A 26,073-nucleotide genomic window follows, 5' to 3' on the forward strand; every position below is an offset into this window, starting at 1 on the left:
ATGCTGTTGGAGATCACAGATGTTGTCTTTTTGAATGTTTACCTAGAGAAAGCATTTTAAAAGCATGTGCGTCCACCTGTATTATGTTATTATGATTTATGTAAAGTCACTAAATGCACTATAATCATGATGGCAGCACGCTGGTGTGAGTATATGTTTGAAATGTATTTAGCTTGATTAGTTTTATCTACCATATCTCTTATGACCAGATCTCAGAGTTGATAAGACACAGATACAGTCTGATTTGCCTCTGATAACGCACCTGTTGGTGGATCCGTTGTAGCAGTAGTTGGGCAGGAAGTCGTAGTTGAGCTCCCAGAAGACGTGCAGCGTGATGCGTCCGTACGGCGCCGACACGTTGTGGTTGGCCTCGCGGAACATGGCGTCCATGCTGTCCAGAGTCAGGAATTTACTGAGCAGCTTGTGCGTCATGCGGTTGATGTCCAGGAGACCTTCCAGCTCCTGAAACACAGGGAATACACAGAATAAATCAACCAGAAAAATCACAAGGATGATGGCAAGAAGGTTTTTTTTGTTCGATCATGTATGAGAATGTCACTGTTTAATAATCTGATGTTATTCTTTATTCCCATTAGCACTAGCATTGGCTATTCTTACTGGGGTCCGCACACACAGTCAAACATACATTAAAAAAACAGCTCGTAATTTCATGCAATTCACAATTCAATATGAACTGAAAACAACAATTATCATCCTATTGTAACCATCATTAAGCCAGACATAAATAATTGTACATTCCCACAGACACAGTTGTACTTTATGATACGGAGATGATTTTTTTTAGCTAACTTTTGAAATGCATTGGGGAATTTTCCTGAATGATAAAGGGTGCGTTTCACTTCTCTTATTTTTCATTTCCTCGCTCCTCGGTCTCGGTATCACCGGAAGTTGATTTGTCTGCGCCATCTTGAGTAGCGTACCAGTGGCCTTATTTGTGCTGGAGGATCGAGGAGCGATAATCAAGGAACTACCAGACCATCCTCCGGTGAAATCCTCAGACATTCGCCCCGCCCCCTTACTGTGTATCGCTCACTGATTGGACGATGCAGCGCATGCACTGATCTGGCTGCTGTCAGACGATCAGCTGTGCGGCGTCATCACAAACGGAGATGTTTCTCCGTTTGTGAGATTTTCCCTGCTTCTCGTGGTTTCCCTGCGTCTCTCCATGCTTCCCTGGTGGGAGGGACTAGTCGCAGGGAAACGACGCAAGTGAGGGACGCAAGGAATCCATTTAACCGAAGTGAAACGCACCCTTGGACTGGTAATGAATTCCAGTTGACCATGGCTCTGTATACGACTGTTTTCTGTTTCATATTGGATATATTTTTGGATAACATGAACCTTCCCTCTATTGCATGTGGTGTACTTTAGTTAACGATGAAATCGCTGTTATTTAGTTCATACTAGTCTTGAATAATAACCCTAACCCTAAATGCAGCACATCTTCCTCACGTTACGGTAACCCTGACAGATGAGCTGATAAAGAAGAAGTATTCACCATGATGGAGGTGAGGTCCTCGCTCTCGAAGCGGTTGATGGCGAGCTCCAGAGATTTGTAGAGAGCGGCGGAGATCCTCTGAGTGATCAGTCTGTTCAGATCAATGGAGCGGCCGAGGAGCTATAGGAGACAAAAACACGTTATAAACACTACATGACGCAGAAGTTATGAAGTAACAGGGTTAAAAGCAAGAAACAAAAGAGGAAATGGCACCGATACCCTTGAACGCAGACGAGATCACATACATGTAGTTAAAAGAATAACAACACAACCTAAAACACTTATTATTATTATTGACAATAATGAATTACAGTGTTTTCTTTTACCTCTGAGTACAAGTGTATGCTTTGGTTTGCTGTGCAGGACTTCAGACAAACCAGTGGTCCGATTTCTATTCAACTTAAACTGGAGCGGATCCCAATTACAGGGTGGATTCACCAATTATCTTTCTTTCATTATCTTTGTGACCCTTTGACCTGGTGTAGCGTTGCTCTCTCCAAGTGCCTTCTAGGTGTAAGATTGATCAATGGACAATCGAAGTGCAAAAGTAAAGTCATAAAAGCATGCGTTAAATGTAACTGAAAACAATGCACACGCAACCAAAACTTGGGTTAAAATGTTCAATAATCCGAATTCTTAAACAGTTTTTGTCGGCTAAAACCAGAAGAAAGTTAGGTTTTTTTGTCCAAGGTAAGACGAGGATATTACATACTAGACTAAAACTAAATAAAAACCATCAAATGAAACCCTCTGAAGGTGTGAAAGCTTGTCACCTGGACGTGGCGTTGCTTCAGCAGCGTCTCGTAGCGGTTGGAGGCCGGCCAGGGGATGTTCGCTCCCTGGTTCTTACAGTCGGACCTCAGACGTTTGTCCAGCAGGAGACTGAGGGGGGGGATGAACAGGTGCAGTTACGCATACACAGTGTCTCGATATCTGAATACATGTTTAAAAACAAAATCTCCTGGTATAAAGTACTTTACGACAAGGATTCCCAAACTAAACCCACATCCTTACTAGATAAACTCAAGTTAACGTGTTTCCTTTACTTGATATATAGGAGGAAGTTAAACAAAAGGTAGAAAATGTTGCATTATTGTATTTTTATTTGAATTGACAAAGTAAAGCCTACTATTTCATCTTTTAGCCGATTATTTCAAGGGTTTCAAAGCTTCAGATTTCAATAGTTTATCACCACTTTTATCTAACCAAATCAACCGATAATCTATACATCGAGCTCACTAGCCTTTTCAACGGTTTATTTTCTAAGTACGAGTTTAATTGGTAAATATTACTTTAACTTACTATTTAAATTTTAGCTAACTAGCCTTTTTTAACTGTTTATTTTTAGCTAAAGACTTTAAATGTTAATCATTACCGTTAGCTAACTAGTCTAACTGTAAATGCATCATTATTTTGAATATTTATCAATAACATTTGGCCTATTATTTAAGCCATTTATCATTTACTTTAACGGTAAATATTTCAGCCATATGAATTCATTTTTTAAATACATTTTTAAACTATTGTTGCTGTATTTTTACTGATTATTGAGTATTAACTAAGGGTTTGTATCAATGAAATGTTAATGGCTCTATTTGTATTGATATGTATTAGGGATGGGAACGATTAATCGAATATCCCAAATTATTCAGGTGTTCGAATATGAGTTATGAATATTTTTATTGTGTTTTAATTTTTGGGAGGGGTGCCTAAGTTGATTACATATGAGCAAATGGAATAATTCAATGTATACGACAGTGCCATAGCTAAAGGTGTGTTTTGCTCCGCTCACCGGTCCCTCACAGCGGGCAGAGCTGCAGGTGCTGATCTCTCTCTCTCTCGCGTCCGGTTATACTTCACTCGCGTTTACGTCCAAATCCATCAGATCTAGCTAGTTCTAGCCAATGATATGGCTGCTGCCCCTCCCGACACGCAGATCACGCAGACTCAAACCTCATCTTATGCCCAAATTCCAGCTGAGAGGGTCTTCTCTACAGCTGGCCTGATTGTGAATCGCCTCCACACCCGCCTCTCCCCTGAGTAGACATGCTCATATTCTTAAAGAAGAATGAGTATTGAATAGCTGGATTCTGTGCCGTTACAGGTTGTTGATCTCTGTTGTGATAGGGTTACGTTACCCTAACCCGTTATGTTGTTCGAGTATGATCCCTCTTTCATTTAAAAACCAAGTTATGTTTTAAGCATGAAAGCTGTAGGCCTATAGCGGTCAACTGTTCAAACTGCGATCACCAGTTCAATACAGTTGACAAATTCGACTTGGTTTCTATAGTTATTTGAACATGTATTTATTTTTTTATAGGATATGTACATTTCGGTTAATCGGTTAACCGTTTTTTTGGGGGTCGAATATACATTTTCTTTGAAATTCCCATCCCTAATATGTATATAACCATCTATCATCATAAATCATGATATCCTTTTTTCTTAGATTACTCCACAATAATAACCCTGGGGTACAAATACCCCTCAATCACTGCATGGTGTGAAACATTGAAATATGTCCCCTTACCTTCCTGCTAGGATCTTGTAGTACGCAAATATCTGATCAGCCAGTTTGTAGACGAACTGATCGAAGCACAGGTTCACCTAAAATCACAGCCACAGGTTCAAATAACAGGAGTGTTAGAAGTACATGTGACTCTTTTTTGTTGTAATTTATTGAACACAATATTTAGTTTTTGGGAACCTCAAAAAAAGCCATCCAGTACAACCTTGTTTTTTAACTTTGTAAACATTTTTGTAAACATCTCTTTTTTATTTGACTTTATACAACTGTCACTTCTTTGTGTGAGTCAAATTGGATGAACTGTAAATAAACCCTAACAAAGCGTATAGTTACTACATTAGTGGCATTTTATAAGCGGTTATATAACAACTGGAAATGCAGATGTGGCTGACGACAGATGTGGAAACGGAAGCATCGACTTTGTTCGACAGCACTTTAAGACAAATCTTACTAAATAGTGGCATTCTGCTTTGTTGCATCTCTATCACATCTAATACAATTATCTATATTTTATTACCTCAGCCTCGATTTCGTCGTAGAGGAACTGCTTCTTGAATTTGGTCAGAGCGTAGTTGGCGCTGTCGTTGTACAGATCCAGAGGATACAGCACATACCTGGAAGATAATTCAATAGAAACTCTGTTACTTCAAAGTGCAGAGTGTTGTACTTTACCTGTATCCAACAGTGAACACAGATATTTGAATATGGCAACTTGATAAGAAGAAGACACTTCACAAATAAGCATAAAACAAACATACACACAGATGTTAAAAAACATAAAATGCATTACAAAAAAACAAAGAACAGGAAGCAGTAACACCTGGCAGGATATGAATACTTATTTGCAAGTGAAGCAGGTTTACTCTTAAGACTTTTGAGGTGAGTTTTTTGTGTTTAAGGTGATGACAGACACAGCGAGGCCTTCATATTGGTTTATATATTGCTGAAAATTAAGCAGTATTAAAAAGAAAAGTGGGAAAGACAAGCGAACGTCACATCTGCATCAAAAATCATTTATTTGTGCAACAGGGTCAGAGTGTGGTCAACATGTCGATGTATCCTTGGGTAAGATACTTAACCCTGTGTTGCTTTATAAGTACAGTCCATTTATCATTTACCATGCATTTCCAGTCAGAAAAGTCAAGATTTGAAGTTTTTGGAGTTATCAAATTAAGTGTAAATAAAAGTGACTGTGCTTCACATAACTGCATAATTATCACTTCTGCATTCTTAAATATTTGAACAGCATTAACAACATTAAACATCTGGAATACTAAATCATTTGTTTCAGTATTGTTGGGTGAACAGTTGAATTACAGCACTTATGATTGATGCCAGTTGTTGTGCTTAAAGGATTATGTGAAACCTGCCTCAACATAATCCTGCAGTGAGGTTCAAAACAGACATCAAAACATTAACGCTTAATCCCAAATTTGAGGGAGTTTTACCCAAAGTCTCTTTAAAAAATTTAAAATAGGAAGAAAAACAAAAAACAAGGAGGGAAGTTGCATCTGTCCAATCACACTTTTAATCTAACACACAAAGCTCTGTCCTGCCGAAATAAAAGCATTAAATGTGTAGGAGACAGAGTGGCATCCTTGTATCTCAACAGCATCAAATTAACTTTTGAGAATGTGTTGTTCATAAAGGAAACAAAGCAGTGTATTTGGAGATCGGCAGGTTTTATCCTTCTTTTCATTCCTAAAATTCTTAGAAACAAAACAGAAAAAAATAGCACTACAGTAGAAAGGAAAAATGTAAAAGGAAAAATGTGTTTATTTGTTTTTGGGTGCACTGTCCCTTTAAGTCAAAATGTTTGAAAAAAGTCAAGATTCTGAAGAAGTTACATTTTCCTGGAAAAATTTAAGATTCTGAGAAAAGTCCAAATTCTGTGAATAAAGTAAAACATTCTGAAAAAAAAGTTCTGAGTAAAAAGTCAACATTTCTGAAGAAATTCAACTTTACTTGAAAAAAAATATTCTGAAGAAATTCAAAATATCTGAAGAAATTCAAAATATCTGGAAAAAGTCAAATATCAGAAGAAATTCAAAATATCTGGAAAAAGTCAAAATATCAGAAGAAATTCAAAATATCTGGAAAAAGTCAAAATATCTGAAGAAATTCAAAATTATGAGAAAAGTCAAAATTCTGAAGAAATTAAATGTTTCCTTGAAAAAGTCAAAATTCTGAAGAAAAGTCAACATTTCTGAAAAAAAGTAAAATATCTGAAGAAATTCAAAATTCTGAGAAAATTCTGAAGAAATTACATTTTCCTTGAAAAAGTAAATATTCTGTGAAAAGTCAAAATGCTGGGAAAAGTAAAAATTCAGTAAAAGTCAAAAATCAGTGGAAAGTCAAAATTCTGAAGAGATACATTTTCCTTAAAAAAGTAAAAATTCTGTGAATAAAGTAAAGATTCTGAGAAAAAATATTCTGAAGAAAATCAATTTTCCTTGAGAAAGTCAAAATTATGAGAAAAGTGAAAATTATGAGGAAATTCAATTTTCCTTGAAAAAGTGAAAATTCTGAAGAAAAACTATTTTCCTTGAGAAAAGTCAACATTTCTGGAAAAAGTCAAAATATCTGAAGAAATTCAAAATAATGAGAAAAATCAAAATTATGAAGAAATTAAATGTTCCTTGAAAAAGTCAAAATTCTGTGAAAAGTCAAAATTCAGTAAAAGTCCAAAAAAAACATTCTGAAGAAATTCAAAAATTCTGGAAAAAAGTCAAAATATCTGAAGAAATTCAAAATGAGAAAAGTCACAATTCTGTAGAAATTAAATGTAAACAAGCTCAATAGAATGTACTTATATATATATTCATGACCCCAAACAGATCTGATGTAACCTCACTTAAATGTCATAATACTTTAACATCATTTTCCATCCGAGCTTCAACTGGCACTCTTTTAATAACGTCATCTTATTCTGTAATAGTATAATAGTTTTCCAGCTACTGTGTATCTCTTGATACATCTAGAACTGTAGGGGATGTAAACAAGCAGTAATTAGCTTTTTTTGGGCTTATTTCCTTGAAACTTGGGTACCATCTGGATAGATTTGGACATCTGTTGTAGCAGAAGCAGCTAGTAGAACAGCAGCTTCAGGCCAATATGCTTTAGGGGCATGTTTAAACATATGTACTGTGTGAGTCAGCTGTTGTAGATAAAATATGTGGCTCCAATGTCTACAGTGCACACATTTACTGTAAGGGGTTAAAAACGGTGAAAATATGTTTTCCCACAATAATCTTTTTCCAGGAGAACTCTACTCACTCCATCATAGACGCCTCCTTGGTCTCCAGGATGTGGTCGGTGAGGATCCAGGGCATGGACATCTCGATGGGGAACTGGATCCTGCGGCCCATGGTGAGCTCCAGGAAGAACTCCCTGAACCAGAGCTGGGAGAGATCGCAGCACATCTGAAGGGTCTCTGCAGGAGCAACCAGACAACACTTACCATATGTTGGGAAAACACTGAATGTACTCTTCTAGTATGAGAGTAGCACATGATAACAAAGGCCCTACATTATGATGTGATATGAATGATAATGGGACACATCGACGTCTGCACTCACAGTGCCGCGGACTGTACGTAATGTTACTTTGATCCGGTTCCTTATGTTGTGGCAGATATTTAAGTAAGCTTTCTTAACGCTAATGTTATAATAGTCAGATTGCTCTGAAGATGGAGTTGATATTCTATTAATGTTCACGTTCACACAGTCAGTTTATTTTTGCCAGCCGTCTTTCCTGCAACGGCAGTTTTTCTGTATTTCCTTTCTCCTGTAATATGACTTGATCGCTTTAAACTCCGCACACTGAGCTCTGATTGGTCAGCAGGCGGTGCTTTCACTGAGTTGATCTCTTAGCCTGCAACCTAAACTGCTCCGGAGCAGGTTAGCCGCTCAGCGTAAGTTACCATGGAGATCTAGCCCGCTAAAAAGAGAACCAGCGTCGTAGGACCGGAAACCCAGAGTTTCCCCTGAAGTTAGCCACTAAGCGAAAATTCGGCTTCGTCGTACAGGCCTCTGATATTGAAGCTCAAGTCGGTGACGAGTGATATTTTTCCTAACACCATAATACATTGTTAGCCTGACATGTTTCCAGCTCCCAGGAGAAATACTAAAGAGGCAGAGGAAACAAACATTGATTCATCACAGGAATAAACATTGTAATCTCCCATGATGCAGCAGGGGGCGAGGACGACTCTTTCCTTATTAACGAGCTGTTTACTGAAAGGCACTGTTTGCTCCTGTGGGCGTATTATTGTCTGTAAAAGCGCTGAGTCACTGGGAACACTCCCAAGGGTACATCATCAGTGTGTATTCCTGTAGTGAGGAATATAGGTTTTAGTGCATGTAAATGGTCTGGTATGAGAAAAATAAAGAGCTTTTTTGCACATTATTTTGCACAAAATACAAATTGGAACCTGAAAATTTGTATAAAAGGGCCCCTTTAATATGTCATTATGTTCATAGAGTTTCTCAAAAGGTTGAACTACAATCCTTGAGCAGGTTTTCATTCAGTGGAACGTTTTGACTTTAAAGCAGTGGACAAACACTACGGAAAGACTTAAGGCGATGTAGAAACTAAATTCTTTGTGTTGTCCTTTTCCAGATATCTTCAATGTGGTATTTCCACTTGTTTTGTTCAGGTCGGATGACAATAGGAACTCCATGAGAGTCAGACGGTGAGCCAAACACAATGTCCTCTGTTTGCTTTGTGTTGTCTTTCCCTTGCTTTATTATTCTCACTCCACTCTCTCAGCAGTTTTAATAAAGCCCAGAAACTGATCCTGCTTCTCACCGCTGAAGTTGAGCAGGTGTGTGAAGAAGAACGACTCGCGGTGGAACCTCTCGATGTCCAGGATGGTGGGGCCATCCAGGCCGCTGCGCAGCGTCTTCTTGGAGCCGCTTTTATCCGCGATCAGAGACTCCAGCATAGTCCTCACCATGTAGAGCTACACACACAGTTCTTTTTATCATCAACATGCACTTAAAATACTGTACATTTGGAGATCAAGGAGGAATCAGGAGGTCGTACTCCAACCTAGGGCTGCTCAATTCATCGTATTTTAAATCGCAATTACGATTATGGCTGGCAACGATTACGAAAACAACGTAATCGAAATAAAACGATTATTTTTTATTATTACTACACTTAAAGTTCAGGGTAATCAACTGTTAAAAACATACTGTTCAAAAGAAATTCTCCAATAAATTGATGTTTTCAAAATAAATGGATAATCGTTTTTAATAATCATGATATTAATTATTGACCCAAATAATCGAGATTATGATGTTTGCCATAATCGAGCAGCCCTACTCCAACCCACATTTGAATAAAACACTTGACTTGATGCAGCTTTTTATTTAAATTCTCATTATTCTATTATTTAATTTTTTTAGCAAACTTCTGAAAGCAGCACAAATCTGAAACTTAAAAATCTGTTTATTCATCCAAAGTAATATCAATATAAAAATAAATAGCAGATTTTTTTTGCAATACCCTGCAGCTATACTAGGGGATTTATGTAAAGAAAATAAATAAAGGGGGGGGGGTGTAATGTTATTAAATGCTGCTTTTGTTATCTCCATCACCTTCAAACATCCTACAAATCTTAATCTCGTTACAGTTTCCTCCGACGCAACGCTGAATATTATCTCATTAAAAAGAATATTAACAAGGAAATAGATTTTCCACCCTAAGCAGTGCATTTGATTGGTTTGCTTTGGTTCCCCTCAGTCACGCTCTCTATATGAGATTATGTTTATGTTTATTAAGGATCCCCATTAGCTTTTGCTCTCGACAAAAGCTACTCTTCCTGGGGTCCGACACTTAAAACAATAATACAACAATAATACAACAACATTCAAGACATAATTCCTGACATCATTAACAACATCAAAAACATCACCAATAACATGCGATCAAATTAAATTAGGGTTCACAGCTCACAAGGGTACATGGTCATTAGTAGATGGCCCTTCAATCTCTTCTTGAAAGAGGCTCTGGACTCTATTTCAGTAAGGTAGTTTGGCAATGAGTTCCATTCCTTTATAGCTCTATAAGACACAGAAGATTTCAGAAGATGTGTCCTGGGTTTAGGTGCCAGTAGATGACCTGATGTAGATTATGATTAGATTATTTGCGGGAGATAAAACCCAGCAGGTGATTGATTCGCTTGGATTTGTCGTTGTAAACCTGGAAACAGATTAGTTGTTGTGTGGGTCTGAGCTGATAAATCTGTGAGGTAACGGAGGAAGCTATATCACACAATGTGTTGTATATCTCTGTGATATATAGATAACCTTGCATGGATGATAAGAGTTCAGGACTGAAACGTAATGAAGAGGAGTCAATACAGCGTACATCGTAACCATGAATATCAAGTTTGAGTTGTGTTGTTTGTGCCGCTGTGGACGGATTTTAGACACCTAAAAACCGTCTATAACAGGGGAAGTGTGTATATATGGAGTACCGGTCAAAAGTTTGGACACAGCTTCTCATCAAACGGTTTTTGTTTATTTGACGAGCTCATGAAGCTGACTGAGAGAAGCCAGAGTGTGCAAAGCTGTCATCAAGGCAAAAGGGGGCGACTTTGAAGAATCTAAAATCTAAATCATATTCTGGATTTTTTTACACTTTTTTGTTAACTAGATAATTCCATATGTGTTCTTTTATAGTTTTGATGTATTCAGTATTAATCTACAATGTAGAAAATAATTAAAAACCTTCGAATGAGAAGGTGTGTCCAAACTTTTGACTCGTACTGTATATTACATGAAATATATTATACTATTTATATCTCTATAAAAAAGGTAAAAAAATAATAATTACAATTTTGTTAATGCATTAAAGATAAAATAAAGAAAATGATATTATTCTGTGAAATTATTCTAAATTAAGCATCCCTTTAAACTGATATTTACTTTTTGAAACAATTACATTAAAGACATTTCATTAAAAAAGTCACAGGGCATAGCACGGGGGTCCCACCTGGGTGCTGGAGGGGCCCACTGCTCTGCGGGGGACCTTGATGTCGAAGCCTCCCTTCGGATCTTTCTCTCCGCGCAGAGCCGGGTCGTTGTGCGGCTCGCGGCCCGCCTCCCAGTCACACACCGTCTTCCTGATGGCCTGCAGGACGCTGAGGACAGAGGGGGGCAGAGCATCAGCTGGTGGACTCCAAGGCAAGGCAAGTTTATTTATATAGCACCTTTCAACACAAGGCAATTCAAAGTGCTTTACAGAAACGAAAGACATTAATAGTATTAAGAAACATATTTTAAAATGGCATTTAAAAGCACTCATTTAAAAGCAAAGATAATAAAACATGAATAACAAAAGGTACGTGAATAAAAGTTACAGCGCAGTGTGAGATACACACATCTGAAATGTTTAGGTCTGAGTTTTCTTTGACCTCACTTTCTTTCTACTTTCTTTTTTAACTTGTCCTTTAGTTATTTATATTTGTTATGCTAAACGAACCCCCCTTTGGAAAATTATAATCTGCAACCCAATATTCAGAAAATTATACGGATCCTGGCCGTATTTGTGTATCACATTAATTAGCTCCCAGACATTCATGTGGCTTGCTAGTTTTGGACCCCACCTGCAACCCCAACACACATAGGGGACTTTAACTCCTGCAGCAGCTCAGTCTGTGGGGACTTAATAATAATAATAAAATAATAGATGACATTTGTATAGCACCTTTCAAGGGACCCAAGGCCGCTTTACACGGTGAACAAACAAACAAACAAACAAAAGGGGCTTAGGGTCGCCGGTTCAAGTGATTTCTAGTCTTTTCATTGTTATTGAACAATGCCGTGTCTTTTTATGCTGCTGCAACACAAACATTTCCCAAATTGGGATCAATAAATTACTTCTTATCTTATGTGCAGTTCACCTCCTGGGAATGCCAATGTGCCGGAAAACCTGGTAGCCTCTCCGTTAAAACAATGCATGTGTTTGTGCATGTGTGTATTCAGACCTACTGTTCTATAGGTCCTGTGTGTTTGTACTGTGTATAGATAATAGCAGAGGGAAACACTGAATTTCTTCTTGTGAATTATGAATGTGATAAAGTACGGAGAAAATATGGTTGCTTATGACAACATTTCCGAAGACCTTCAAAAGCTCAGAAGACTTTGATATTTTATTCCTAAGGGTACAGCTTTGCTGGAGCATTCAGGAACATCTGCTCCAGTATAATAATATGTGTTATAACACTGTTAAAAGAACCATTCCACATTATTAGTACTTTTAATTTTGAAAATGTATTTACATTTCACTTTTAATGCTTCTGCACTTTTAACTAAGTGACATTATTTAACTTGTAATGGAGTATTATTAGACTGTGGCATTTACAGTATTGACTCCCCCCCCCTCTCTGTGACAGTATGCAGCTGATCTATGAATGTGAATACTATTTTTTCCACAGCGATGAATACCTCTGGATGACGTTCTTCTTCTTCTTGATGGCATGCCGCAGCGGCTCTCGCAGCGTCACCTGAGAGAAGTCCTGCAGCATGGAGTAGATGGTGTGTCGGATGGCGTGATTGAACACACTCTCCATCCGGCCCATCAGCACCTGCAGACCCTTGATCATCGCCATCACCTGTGTAACAGAGTTAAACATATGAATACTGCAGCTGTGAGCTGTTACACCTGCACACAGCCCCACGGGGGAAAACACATTGTCAATAGGTTTTATGATTTAGTTGAATATTTGCCAACAACCGTGTATCTCTGTAGTAAAACATTTACCACAGTTACCTTTTTTTGTATCCTAAGAGTGCGAGTGCGTGCGTGAGTGAGTGAGTGAGTGTGTGTTTTAAGTTTTAAGGCTTTTATTGTCATTTGTACATAGCTACAGTGTAGTTATGACAATGAAAATCTTAGGTCACAGGCTCCTCCAACAGTGCAACACAATAACACAGATAAATAAAGTAAATAGAATAGAATAGAAACAGTGCAGAATAGTCTATATACAAGTAATTGGAATATTGATATATAAGTTGCAAACAGATGAATGTTATTGATGTTCTTTCAAAAGTTCAGGTGTTTAACAGTCTTATGGCTTGTGGGATGAAGTGTGTGTGTGTGTGTGTGTGTGTGTGTGTGTGTGTGTGTGTGTGTGTGTGTGTGTGTGTGTGTGTGTGTGTGTGTGTGTGTGTGTGTGGCCTAGCATTACTATACTTGTGGGGACCTAAATCTGTTTGCACAGTCACGTGAGGGGACTCGCCTCCCTTATGGGGACAAATTGGAGGTCCCCATAAGGGGAATCATTCATTTTAGGGTGAAGACTTGGTTAGGTTTAGGATTAGGGTTAGGCATGTGTTGGTTATGGTCAGGATAAGTCTCCAGGAAATGCATGAAAGTCAATGTAATGTCCCCTGAAGTGATGTATACATGGTGTGTGTGTGTGTGTGTGTGTGTGTGTGTGTGTGTGTGTGTGTGTGTGTGTGTGTGTGTGTGTGTGTGTGTGTGTGTGTGTGTGTGTGTGTGTGTGTGTGTGTGTGTGTGTGTGTGTGTGTGTGTGTGACTGACCTCCACCAGAGCGAACTTCTCCTCACAGCTGTAGTTGTACCTCGTGGCTCTCTCGTACTCCTCGGCGTTGTCGGGACACTCCTTGTTGGAGTATTTATCGGTGGGATGGACGAGCTTCCAGGAGTACTGAGGGGGACAGAGGGCGGACGTTTTTAATAATCGATAATATAATAATAGATGACATTTGTATAGCGCCTTTCAAGGGACCCAAGGCCGCTTTACATGGTGAACAAACAAACACACAAAACAAAAGGGGCAAATAATAAAGTAAAACATTTAATAAATAGCAGTTTTAAGCCTCTCTCCGTAAACATATGATTGTGTGACAAACCTAATCCAGATAAGTATCTTATAAAATAATTAACTGTATGTTTTTCTTGCAATAAGACATCGGTAAATAGAAAAAAAGTCCTTAAAAGTTCATCTGGGTGAATAGATATTAGCCAAGAATTAACTATTTGCACTAACCAGATCCTCTAAATAAGTATTTCCTTCCTAAGCACAACTGAGAAGCTTTAACTTACATGTATTATTATTAAATGGGTTCAAATAAATGTAAAGGTCACCTATCATGCTATTTTAGGCAATAGCATAGGTCTCAGATATATAAAATATAAAACACATGTCTATGAAGTGTTTTTCTCAAAATACCAAACAGATGACCCATTCTAGCCATGCCTCATATCCCTCTGTTTCACTTCCTGTTTCAAAAGTGCTGATTTGGGCATAAAGCTTAAAAAATAAAGAAAGGAGAGGGCTGAGCTCATGCGGGACCCGGCAGCTACTGTCTAAACTAAATGCTGCCGTGATGAAACGCCATATCATGGATTATCAAGGATTCTCTCTGAAACAGTCTGGAGCTCAAAGGCTTTCTCTCTTGCCGGTTATACCACAAGGTGAGTTCCTTTTTACTTCCTGCTTCTTCACACACATGCTCTCCAGTACAGGTTAGCTCTGAGTGTTAGCGATGCTAATGTAAACACCGACCATATTACGTCCAAAACAGTCGGGCATTGTTTCTGATAGCAACGTTTCTGATTGGGCCGTGGGTCCACATTTCAGATATTACGTCGTATCGGATGCAAATCTGGATCAGCTCCGTTGTAGCCCGTTTTTAGAGATTTGGGTACAGAGGAAAAGAGAGAGGGTTTTATTTTCTGACGCTGCGTGAGTTTCCTGACACACCGGGGACACACATATATATGTATAAAAGACATCAAAAAGTGCATTTTGCATGATAGGTCCCCTTTAAAAGACTTTGCACGAACCGTAACAAAAAGATATCACTAGAGTCTCACATTTATCTTACAAATCTATACACCTCATTTTAAAAAAAAATGTTCCTTGCAAAACAAAGTGGAATAACAAGGGGAAAAGCCTTTAATACAGCATACCTTTTTATAGAAATTAGCCAAAAAATAAACAGTTTGCACTAACCAGATCCTGTGAAACGAGTATTGAGAAGCTATAAGTAAGTGATTCCTACTATTATCATACTTTGTACAAACCTGTATAAGAAATACAACTATATATAATAAAGTGATTGTCCTGCTTTAAAGTGTGTTTCCTCACCACTTCCATGACGTGCCCGCTCCACTGGGACAGCAGCTGGATGCCCTGCAGAGACAGGTCGAACAGCTTACTGTACTCAGAGTCCGTCTTCTGGGACTCCTGACGCCCCGAGCCCGTCACCACCTGAACACACGTAAAAAAACACTGAGATCTTATTTGAACTTTCAGCTGTTTTACCATGGTATTATTTGTCATTTGAATGGAAAAGTCCTATGTTAGGTCTTGATTTGTAAAAATGAAAATAAACAGTTAAAAAAGAAAGAAAAAAAACACAGAGGCACAAATGAAACGTGACATACACACAGTTCATGAGAGCATGAGGAATGAATGAAAAGAGGAGCATCTGCAGCCCTCTCTTAAAGGTAGAGTAGGTAAGAATGGAGAAACCAGCTCGAGTGCGCTAGAATTTGAAAGTACGCAGCCGAAAAATATCTGCCCCTTCCTTCAGACTTCCTTATAGAGCCCCTCCTCCAACACACACGGACGTGCACATGACCAATGAGGGCACGAGGTAAGTTTGTGCCCAGATGGAAGGCTGACAGGCAGGTAGGCCATCCAGTTACTTTAGCCGGGCCGGCTCAGATGATTGGTCGTGCTTTTTACAGTGCCACGGCTTCCACAGATTTATTGTCAAAGCATTGAATGTATTCATTGCTATCGGGATGTTAAGAGCATTCCATGGAATATAACAAGTGTTTCTGAAGTGAATTACCTACCCCACCTTTAAGCTGTTGTGTTTTATTCTGCGTTCTCCCACCAGATACTTCACTGCCTGTGTGTCTTTATTTGGACTCTATTAGGATTTTGGCCAGGTGACCTATTTTACTACGTTGAAGAAGGGTTGTCAAAAGTTGAACACACCTCAAATAAATACAAATATTTACAATAATTACAAGAAAAAAACAGCTAATGAAAGATACCTCCTAATCATTTCCTGTCAATTAGCTCAAGGTGCAACCAACCATTTTTACATCATTAATTAATTATTATAGTTTTATTGTTTGGTCAATAAAATGTCAGAAAACAGTGATAAATGTAGAGTCCGAGGCGGCTAAATCACTGGTATCTTTCTATTTATAAAGCAATGTTAGGGAAACTTCCGTCTTACATCTGTTCCCTGATCTCACAGCGTATTGTAAATGGCTACTGCCTGAGATCTAAAGCTGTGGTTGTATTACATGTGCCAACTGCTAGGACTGTATTAGGAAATACAGCTTTTAGATGCGCAGCGCCGCTAGCATGGAACAGTCTACAAAAGGAATGGAAGCTAAGCGGTTTGATTCCATTTCATGTTTTTAAAGCTAGGATAGACGCTATACAATCAGAAAATATTGGTGTCTGTAAATGCTACTAGTATACAAACTGTAGTATCATATAATGTCCTTTGTTTTCTGTCATGTTTGTATTAATGTTTGGAACTAATTGAAGCAGGTCACCATTGTAAAAGAGGTCTATGATCTCAATGGGTTTTATCTGTATAAATAAAGTTTTGAATTGAATTGAATTGATCTATTTACATTTCGACGGATATTCACTTTAATATGAAATAAAACGTATTAGAAAGAAAAAGTCTGAAAACAGCATGGAAAGACATTCATGAATGAAAAATGATTTCAAACGATTATCAAAACAGTGGGAGATCAACTTCTTTTGATTTGTACAGTAGTCGTTTAAGTAATACCACAAAATATTATCTGGTAGCTCCTCTAATGTGTTTTCTATGCAAAAATCACAATTTGCTAAGTAATTAAAGCTGTTTGAATATTTCCCTATGAAATTCAGTAAATAACAATTACTTCATAGTTTTAATTATATTCAGTACTGGTGTAAATGTACTTAATTGCATTCCTCAATAGTAAAACATCAATGTGAATTGAATGAACTTTTCCTTGACTTGTTGACTGTCTCCTCACGTACCTCACGAGCTCTGAGATTTAGAAGAATACATATATGTTTTAAGAACATAAAAACAACACAACACACTTTAAATATTTTCTAATGTGCTTATATCTGAGAGAAAAGTGAACGTTTGCATGTACCGAGGTGATGCATAGTCTCACCTCAAAGAGGGTCTAACACTTTCTCTTTATGTATTTCCCCTGAATACAGTGACTGTACATCTCCTCACGTACCTCGTTGTTGCTGTAGCGGGCGAGCTCTGAGATGAAGCGCATGTGATCCTCTCTGATCTGGATCATCTGCTCACAGATGTTGTACTGAGGGCTGCTGGAGATAGACGTGCACGTCCACCTGGAGGGGTACAAAGATGTAATACACTGTGAAGTCAACTTGGAAAATCCTCACAGGAGATCAAGGGGTTAAAAGTCGGGCTGATTGACAGAGTGGCAGCTGTCTGAAATCATTCTCTAATTGCTAATCAGCGTCGCTGCACCTTTAAAAGCAATGCAAGGCTGTACATTTGAATAAAATCCTAAATCTAATGAAAGAGATCATGATTATTTTCTCGTGGAAAAATGTAGTATACTATCAAACATGTTATTTTTCTGTCACTAACATAAAACAAACCTTTATCCCAACATAAAAACATTTTGGAGCGGGTCAAATTTCACCGGAGGACAGCAGGAAGGTTAAGGCCCTAACCAAGCCCTCAGAAAAGGAGCCTTCCGTTGAAGCAAATATTTCGTGGTGGCCAAACTATGGTACTACAACTTCAGTTTAATTATCACGTCATTGGGCCCAAAAATACTTTTTCTCATTGACTTACATTGGGAAGGAGACGTGCTAAAAAGTTGTATGTGTGCTTCGCCTGAAAGAAGGGCAGTAATCAAAGCTGGAAAGGGACAAACTAAAGAGCGTGCGTCCAGCAGCAGCAACGAACCAGCAGAAGACACGTCAAAGAAGCAGCACTGGTGCAGCCATAAAAAGCTGGAGAAGCGGCCGGTGAGAGACGAACTGTGTGTTTAGAGTCATACAACTTGTCGTTCGTGGCGCACGTTAGAAGGTGCGTTCTAGTTCAGTGTCATTTGTTTGTTTGATGTCCTCAAGCTAAAGCAAGTTGAGTGAGTGTTGATTTAAAAACGAATGTGATTTGTTTATTGAGAGATGTAGATTGATAAAAACGGTTTGCATGCTTAAACATTCAGTCTATTATATTTGCATTTTTAATGAGACTGCATAAGTTAAAAACTGTTTAAAAACATAATTCATAAAAAATACATTAAGATAGTAAAACAATATTTAATATATTAAAAAGTATATGTAAAGCATGTATTATTTGATGTGCATTGTATTTACAGTAATTATTTTTTATTTTTCATTTAAGGTGTTTTACCTTACAACCTTACAACATAAGCTGTACTGCAACAACACAAACGAAAGTAAAGAAGAACTCAAAAGAAACAAAGTTGTGGTCATTGTACGAGTGAAACCCAGTTAAAACCTCCTATGGACTGTACCATCCCTTCAAGCGGGGAAACTGCAAATATACCCAAGGGCTTGACATACACACAAACACTGATGGCAAATCCTGATTACAGAAAACACTTTTCTCCTCTCACCTGGATTTGTTCTCCTCAAAGTGAGCGCTGGTCTTAATGTAGCGGGACAACTCGATCTGCATGTCCCCGAACAGAGGCACCACCTGAAGTTGCTGTAAACATCAACAACACACACATCTGAGTTATTCATATTCTATCAAACTGTGTATGCTGCGAAATATAGGGTGCAAACGAGCCATTATGCAAGAAAACATTTTGCTAAATTGATTGATAAAATGGAAATAGTCCCCAAAAAATAACGATAAATATTGGGTCAAGGCAGGTGGTTCTCTCTTTAGTGATTAACCATTACGTCCAAACAAGCATTTAGGATGACATGCAATAAAAGGTATATTAGAGATGAAATAAGGAGTCAGGAAATGGATTAACATTTAAAACTAAATAAAGATTTTCTCTCTGGATATTTTGCTGTTCAATGCTCCCTCTTCTAAAACTGCACAGCACTTCCACTCTACACGGTGTTAGGGCATAATTTGCTTAGGTATTCAACCTTCGACCCAGGTCATCGTCTTCTCCTCTCACTGTCTCCTTTCCCACGGCATAGGTCTACGGCCTTGGGTATTGCTGCTATCTCTCTTAAGGAGGAGCAGCTTGGGCGCATTGTTGTTGCCAGTCTATGACCGAGCACAAGCCGCCATGAGGTAGTTTACTGTTCAGGGACGTAGGCTCCCTGGCGCACATTCTTTCCTATGGACGAGAGCTCTAGTTAGATTCAGGGTCCATATTTGTTTCGTCTCACTGATAAAGAATGTTGATTATTACACTCTGAACTAGTTAAAACCTCGAGCTACAGAAAGAGTGACACACCACCTGTCTTGTCAATTCTCCGGCCGTAACTCCAAATAAACCGTCAGTGTTTGCCATCAAAGCTCCAGCTCTCCTCGTGTCTCTCTGAGTCCCGTTTCCAATTGCTTCAGAAGTTTCCCCCACACACGGCACATTTTTTTAATTATTTTATATTTTAGTACTTGCTTAATGCTTAATTCATTTCTTATAATCATTGATTTTTAATTTTGTAATATATCTGCACCTTCTGTAGCAGCAAATTCATCTTACTGTGTTTATGTATTCACCATTTCACACTAAAGCTAATTGCTAGCATGTGGGCACAACTTGGCAATAAACCCGATTCTGATTCTGAAATATCTGGCCGATTTCCGTACCTTGAAGAACTTGTCGATCTTGGTCAGGTTGATCCTCTTCTTGGCGTCCAGTTTGTAGATGTTGCTGCTGTTTCCGTCCATCAGGTACAGGCCGAACCCCATCACCTGGAGGCGGAGCAGAGAGGGGATATAGGTAAATACGTGTTGGGAAAATACTGAATGTACTCTTCTACTCTGAGAGTAACATGATAACAAAGGTATCCCAACTGTAGCTGTGAACATGACAGGATGTTTGATTACCTAGAAGAGCATCAGGACTGTTTGAGGTATATGATAGCTCTGTGATTAACATGATGATTCAGCCTCTATGGAGAGAGACATCAAGCATGCTCATTTCTGACATGGAGCTAATCTGAACTAAACATTGAAGACTGCTTTCTATTCCTCCATCTTGAGACTGTGTAACTCCCTCTCTTGGATATCAGCATGTGAAGGACACTGTTCAGGAACTAGTTGATGCTCTGTATGTGATGACTACTTTCATTCTGGAGAGGATAATAAATACATGTTTCCTGAGATTGAAGCTCAAGCCGGTGACGAGGGATGTTTTTCTAACAATATAAATAATCTTTGACTCTACACTCCTGAGAGTTGACTCACCTTGAGCAGCATGTGCTTCTCGTTGGGAGTGAGGTACATCTTGTTCTCGTAGTATTCCACACACAGGTTCACGATGTCGGCCAGCAGCTCCTCGTAGCCGTTAATCACCTCCAGCTGCTGCTGCAGGGACTGCAAAAATAACATCAAATATTAGACTCAAGTTCACACTTTTTTTATTTTAAAGGTATCAACGTTTTCATGACCTTAATTCACCTTAGCCTTAAGAGTCTAATTGTTGAACAGGATGCATAACCACATTTTCAAAAGCCAATCTGAGGTGATGAATACAAAAACTGGTAGGAAAATGTTCTCATAGTCCGAAAGACAACAGGGGGATATTATTGGTTCTTATTAATGACAGAATGTGTTGCAATCTTGCAAATCATTTCTATTCTGACAGTCAAATTATATTGAAATGTTGTTTTGTTGTGGTTCCTTTTGGAGTTTGTTCTAAATGCATTGTACTTTTGAAGATGAATTATACTCTTTGCTCTTTAATGTCCGCTTTATTAGAAAAAAGCTATTGTCCAATTTTAGTGCACGTGTACGCTATATTAAGAACAAATGTTTCCCTTTGTGACCGCGATCAGCAGACTTTAACTTTGCCTGTAACCAAACTGTCTGTAGAGAAAGGTTTTCAATCAAAGTAATGTTGGATAAACAGGATGAAAAGTGTGTGTGTGTGTGTGTGTGTGTGTGTGTGTGTGTGTGTGTGTTCCTAGCATTACTATACTTGTGGGGACCTAAATCTGTTTACACAGTCACGTGTGGGGACTCGCCTCCCTTATGGGGACAAATTGGAGGTCCCCATGAGGGGAACCATTAATTTTAGGGTGAAGACTTGGTTAGGATTAGGCATGTTATGGTTAAGGTTAGGATAAGTCTCCAGGAAATGCATGTAAGTCAATGTAATGTCCCCTGAAGTGATGTATACATGGTATGTGTGTGTGTGCCATGTATCTTCTTTATCACTAGTTTGTTTGTCTATGAATTATTTTCTTGTATCCTATGTAACTGCAGCATATAGACGTCTTAATGTTCGTAAAAATAATCCAAAAATGTCACATCAAGTCTATTTGTGTGCCGTAATTAACCAATGCATCTGAAGTAGATTAGTATAAAGACTGATGTCTGCGTGTAATATGATACATTAGCTCCCTGCAGCAGAGGAAGTGTGTATAGTATAGCTGCAGGATATTGCAAAAAATCTGCTATTTATTTGTTGAGTATATAACAAGATATTACTTTGGATGAATAAACTGATTTTAAGTTGCGTCAAGTGTCTTCTTAAAATGTGGGTTGGAGTACGACCTCCTGATTCCTCCTTGATGTACAGTATTTTAAGTGCATGTTGATGATAACGTGTGTGTGCGTGTGTGTGTGTGTGTGTCCCACCTGAGTGATTTTGTTGTGGTTTGCCAGGAACATGGACAGGTTCTGAGACTCCTGGATGGAGGAAGGCTCAGACATCTTTCTGAGGAACTGAGCAGCTCTGCAGGAGGAGAGAGAGAAACATTGCTTTTAATACAAACAAAATGTACAACAAGCAGATACTAGGTCATCTTTCTCCTGTCAGTCAAACACAGACGTTACATAATTAATTTGGGTTGTTGTAAATAGAAATCACTGAATCAACATCATGTGTTTACATCCCTTAAATGATCAGGATTGTAGTTGCAAAATCCATCATATTCCTGGTACACTGACACACTTTCATATCAATTCAAATCAATATATTATACAGAAATGCTGCCCTCTAGTGTCCTCAATCAAGTTTGAGAATGAAGCTTAACTTTAAATGTTCCTTAAATACAGGAATAATTAAAGGTAGGGTAGGTAAGAATGGAGACACCAGCTCGAGTGCGCTAGAATTTGAAAATACACAAACGGAAAAAATCTGCCCCTTCCTTCAGACTTCCTCACAGAGCCCCTCCTCCATAGGGATGGGTACCGAGCCCCGGTATTAAACGGGCCCCGGAGCTGAATTATTAAAGACCGTGGTACCGTTAAGCTCCGAAGTTATCGGTCTTTTTATCGGAACTGGAGACATCTAAAAAATATGTCGTATGTATTATTGCTACACAAACATTATATTGCAGTTTTAGTGTCGCCAACTCCGTTTCTAACAAAATGTGTCTATTATTTTTAGTATTTTCGATCTTTCCAATCCAGACGAGATCTCTCTCCCCCGCCTGTGTGCGAGGGGGCGGGGCAACACACACACACACACACACACACACACACACACACACACACACACACACACACACACACACACACACACACACACACACACACACGACACACACCACACAACACACACACACACACACACACACACACACACACACACACACACACACACACACACACACACACACACACACACACACAGCACACACACACACACACACACACTACACACACACACACACCACACACACACACACACACACACACACACACACACACACACACACACACACACACACACACACACACACACACACACACACACACAGCACACACCACACACACACACACACACACACACACACACACACACACACACACACACACACACACCACACACACACACACAGGCACAGAGGAGATGGCAGAGAGAACTAAGCGCTCCGAGGTGTGGTTAAACTTTACCCGTGTCGATGTGGACAATGCTCGTTACCAAAAGTGCAATAAGAGTTTAGCATGTAAGGGCGGTAACACGAGCATTTAGTCTAAACATTTAGCAAAAGTGCTCCACATCCAGACGGAGGAATGTACCGGGTTCCACTGTCTTTCTAGCAGCTCTGTAGCCCCATCCACGAGTAACGTTTCCACGTCAGGTGTTATGTATGCTAGCAGCAACACACGGAGTTAACTAAATGATACAAACATGGGTTAATGATTAGAGGTAACGGAACTCTTTAGTTTGTTAAAGTTTCAGCTATTCTGTTTACAGTTTCTGTCATCAGATGATTTAATATGATTTGTTAAAACACTGTTGGTTTCTTTGATGTGAAATATTATTTATTTAATTTAAATAAAAAGCAATGTTAGTTTTGTTCACAATTTGTTTAGTTAGTTTACCTTTTTTTTTTCTCCAAAAGAACCGATAAGAGTACCGTTAAAAGACCGGACCGATAAGCGGTATCGATAAAAGTAGTAATACCGTTAAAACCTTAACGATACCCATCCCTACTCCTCCAACACACACGAACGCGCACATGACCAATGAGGGCACGAGATAAGTTTGTGCCCATATGGAAGGCTGACAGGCAGGTAGGCCATCCAGTTACTTTAGCCGGGCCGGCTCGGATGATTGGTCGTGCTTTTTACAGCGCCACGGCTTCCACAGATGACTTTTTTTTATATATTTATTGTCAAAGCATTTAAGATATTCATTGCTATCGGGATGTTAAGAGCATTCCATGGAATATAACAACACGTGTTTCTGAAGTGAATTACCTACCCCACCTTTAAAGCAGGAGGGACTTTAGAGAGCTCATCCTCTCATGGTGTGTTCCTCCCCTCGGGTCAGAGAGCAATAGATTACAGTTTAAATGTGTTCCTAGTGTAATGCTTAATTTGCACAAAAGGTTATTGTTACCTTTCACCTAAATTCACTTTCTGCTCACAATTCATCTAATCTATCCCAACAGAAACACAAAGAAGTTTCTTGTATTGTTGTTGATCTGCTGCAAGTCTTTTTTGTCCTACTACGTCCCCTGCATCATTCTCTGCCTGAAAATGTGCTTCAAATATTAACCAATAACTAAAATAGTTAACTTGTATTTTTCTGTCAATCCACAAATCATTGCAGGTCTAATTTAAACGTGTAATTTGACCTCTGTTTGGCACTGTTAACAGATTTCAGATATGAAATGTAATCCAGTAAATTATCTGAAATAAAAGCCATTTAAACATTTCCTTCCCCTAACAAGTGTTCTGCTTTCAGGCGATTGAACAAGCAGCCCAACAGAGATCTCTGAATCAGTGGAAATGATCAGAAGATTCAAGACGTGTCTTGTACCGTTTGTAGGCGGAGTGGTCGTTCTTCACGCTGCACTTCATGTTCTTCAGCTCGTCGAGCACGGCGAACATGTTGATGAACTTCCCGAGCGTCAGCAGGTACGCCTCGGAGACAAAGTCCTTCCTGCGCTCCTGGTGGCAGAGACGCCGCACCTCTCCGCAGAAACGATCGATGGCCGTGCGCTGGAACACAGAGGAAATAAAGGGTTAGTGTTTCTGTGGCATAGAGAAGGAGATTATGTGCAGGTGAGTGTTGGGGAAATATTTCCCTAGGCCCACACTTTTGACCCAGTTTGCCTGCGACCTTGGGCTGCTCTCAGTGTTTTGCCTCCCTATTCCTGCCTGTTGGCGTCAGCTGATAGAGGACATACTGCTTTATCTTGGTATGCACAATGTTGATTCTTCTCTCAGAACCAGCTAAATACATGGGTCTGGGGTAGAGATTCAGAATTGGTTTGGCAACCGCTACGTCAACTCAAATGTTTTGTGAATTCTCCGGCCGAAGCTCCAAATAAACCATCCGTGTTTGCCATTAAAAAGTGTCTGCTGTCCTCGTGTCTCTCTGAGTCCTTTCTCCATTGCTTCTGAGGTTTCCATCACAGTGAGGGGGGGGGGGGGGGGGGGGGTGTAAACTCACCTGGAAGTACATGAAGTTCATGAGCTTGGTGACCTCGGGCTCCAGCACCTCCACCGTCTTCTCGTAGATCTCCACCCTGTTCGGCTGCTCGTTGCACTTCACCTGAGACACGAGAAGAATCCATAAGCCATAAGTCAAACCTGGGGAAGCTTTTGCATGTCTCTCCATTCGCTCACTGAGATCCCCTGTAGCACACACGGTTAAGACAGTACTGCACGGTTACATTATACATAAAAACATGCATTATTGGGTCATAACTGCCGACAGGGGAGACATGAGTCCATGGAAGATGAGATATATTTATGATCTGATGATAACAAAGGGATGTTACCTGAGGGATGGCTCGAGAGCAGCTCCTCCAGGTGTACAGCATGATGGCGTACCCCTCCCCCTCCTCCAGCATCACGTTCTACACACACACACACACACACACACACACACACACACACACACACACACACACACACACACACACACACACACACACACACACACACACACACACACACACACACACACACACACACACACACACACACACACACACACACACACACACACACACACACACACACACACACACACACACACACACACACACACACACACACACACACACACACACACACACCACACACACACACACACACACACACACACACACACACACACACACACACACACACACACACACACACACACACACACACACACACACACACACACACACACACACACACACACACACACACACACACACACACCTATTAGGATACTATATCAGCTAGTAATGTTTTAACCTGCAACCCTTTTTTTGTAAACTTTCTCCACTTTTTATCAAAGCTCATGTCTCGTTTTTCACCTTTTCCACTCCCACCATAGACCCTTTTTTAGACGGAGATAGTAGGTCAACAGTATTTTCCACACAGATGGGATTTAAATCGTCTGAA

The 26,073-nt window shown here is 39.4% G+C and overlaps 1 protein-coding gene across 1 annotated transcript in view; it reads right to left on the minus strand.

The window, feature by feature from the left end:
• cyfip1 (cytoplasmic FMR1 interacting protein 1) overlaps positions 1-26,073 on the minus strand; it is a 51,680-nt gene that overhangs the window by 13,320 nt on the left and 12,287 nt on the right. The window contains 19 exon segments of the mRNA XM_034217167.1: positions 263-462; positions 1,520-1,639; positions 2,293-2,401; positions 4,050-4,126; positions 4,564-4,660; positions 7,323-7,479; positions 8,856-9,009; positions 11,049-11,196; positions 12,503-12,669; positions 13,602-13,727; positions 15,174-15,296; positions 17,306-17,423; positions 18,692-18,783; positions 19,855-19,959; positions 20,455-20,583; positions 21,850-21,946; positions 24,488-24,669; positions 25,124-25,225; positions 25,455-25,532. Of these exon segments, the coding sequence (XP_034073058.1) occupies positions 263-462; positions 1,520-1,639; positions 2,293-2,401; positions 4,050-4,126; positions 4,564-4,660; positions 7,323-7,479; positions 8,856-9,009; positions 11,049-11,196; positions 12,503-12,669; positions 13,602-13,727; positions 15,174-15,296; positions 17,306-17,423; positions 18,692-18,783; positions 19,855-19,959; positions 20,455-20,583; positions 21,850-21,946; positions 24,488-24,669; positions 25,124-25,225; positions 25,455-25,532 (2,381 nt within the window).

The sequence above is a fragment of the Gymnodraco acuticeps genome, unplaced genomic scaffold (assembly GCF_902827175.1).
Source record: "Gymnodraco acuticeps unplaced genomic scaffold, fGymAcu1.1, whole genome shotgun sequence".
Lineage (NCBI taxonomy): Eukaryota > Metazoa > Chordata > Actinopteri > Perciformes > Bathydraconidae > Gymnodraco > Gymnodraco acuticeps.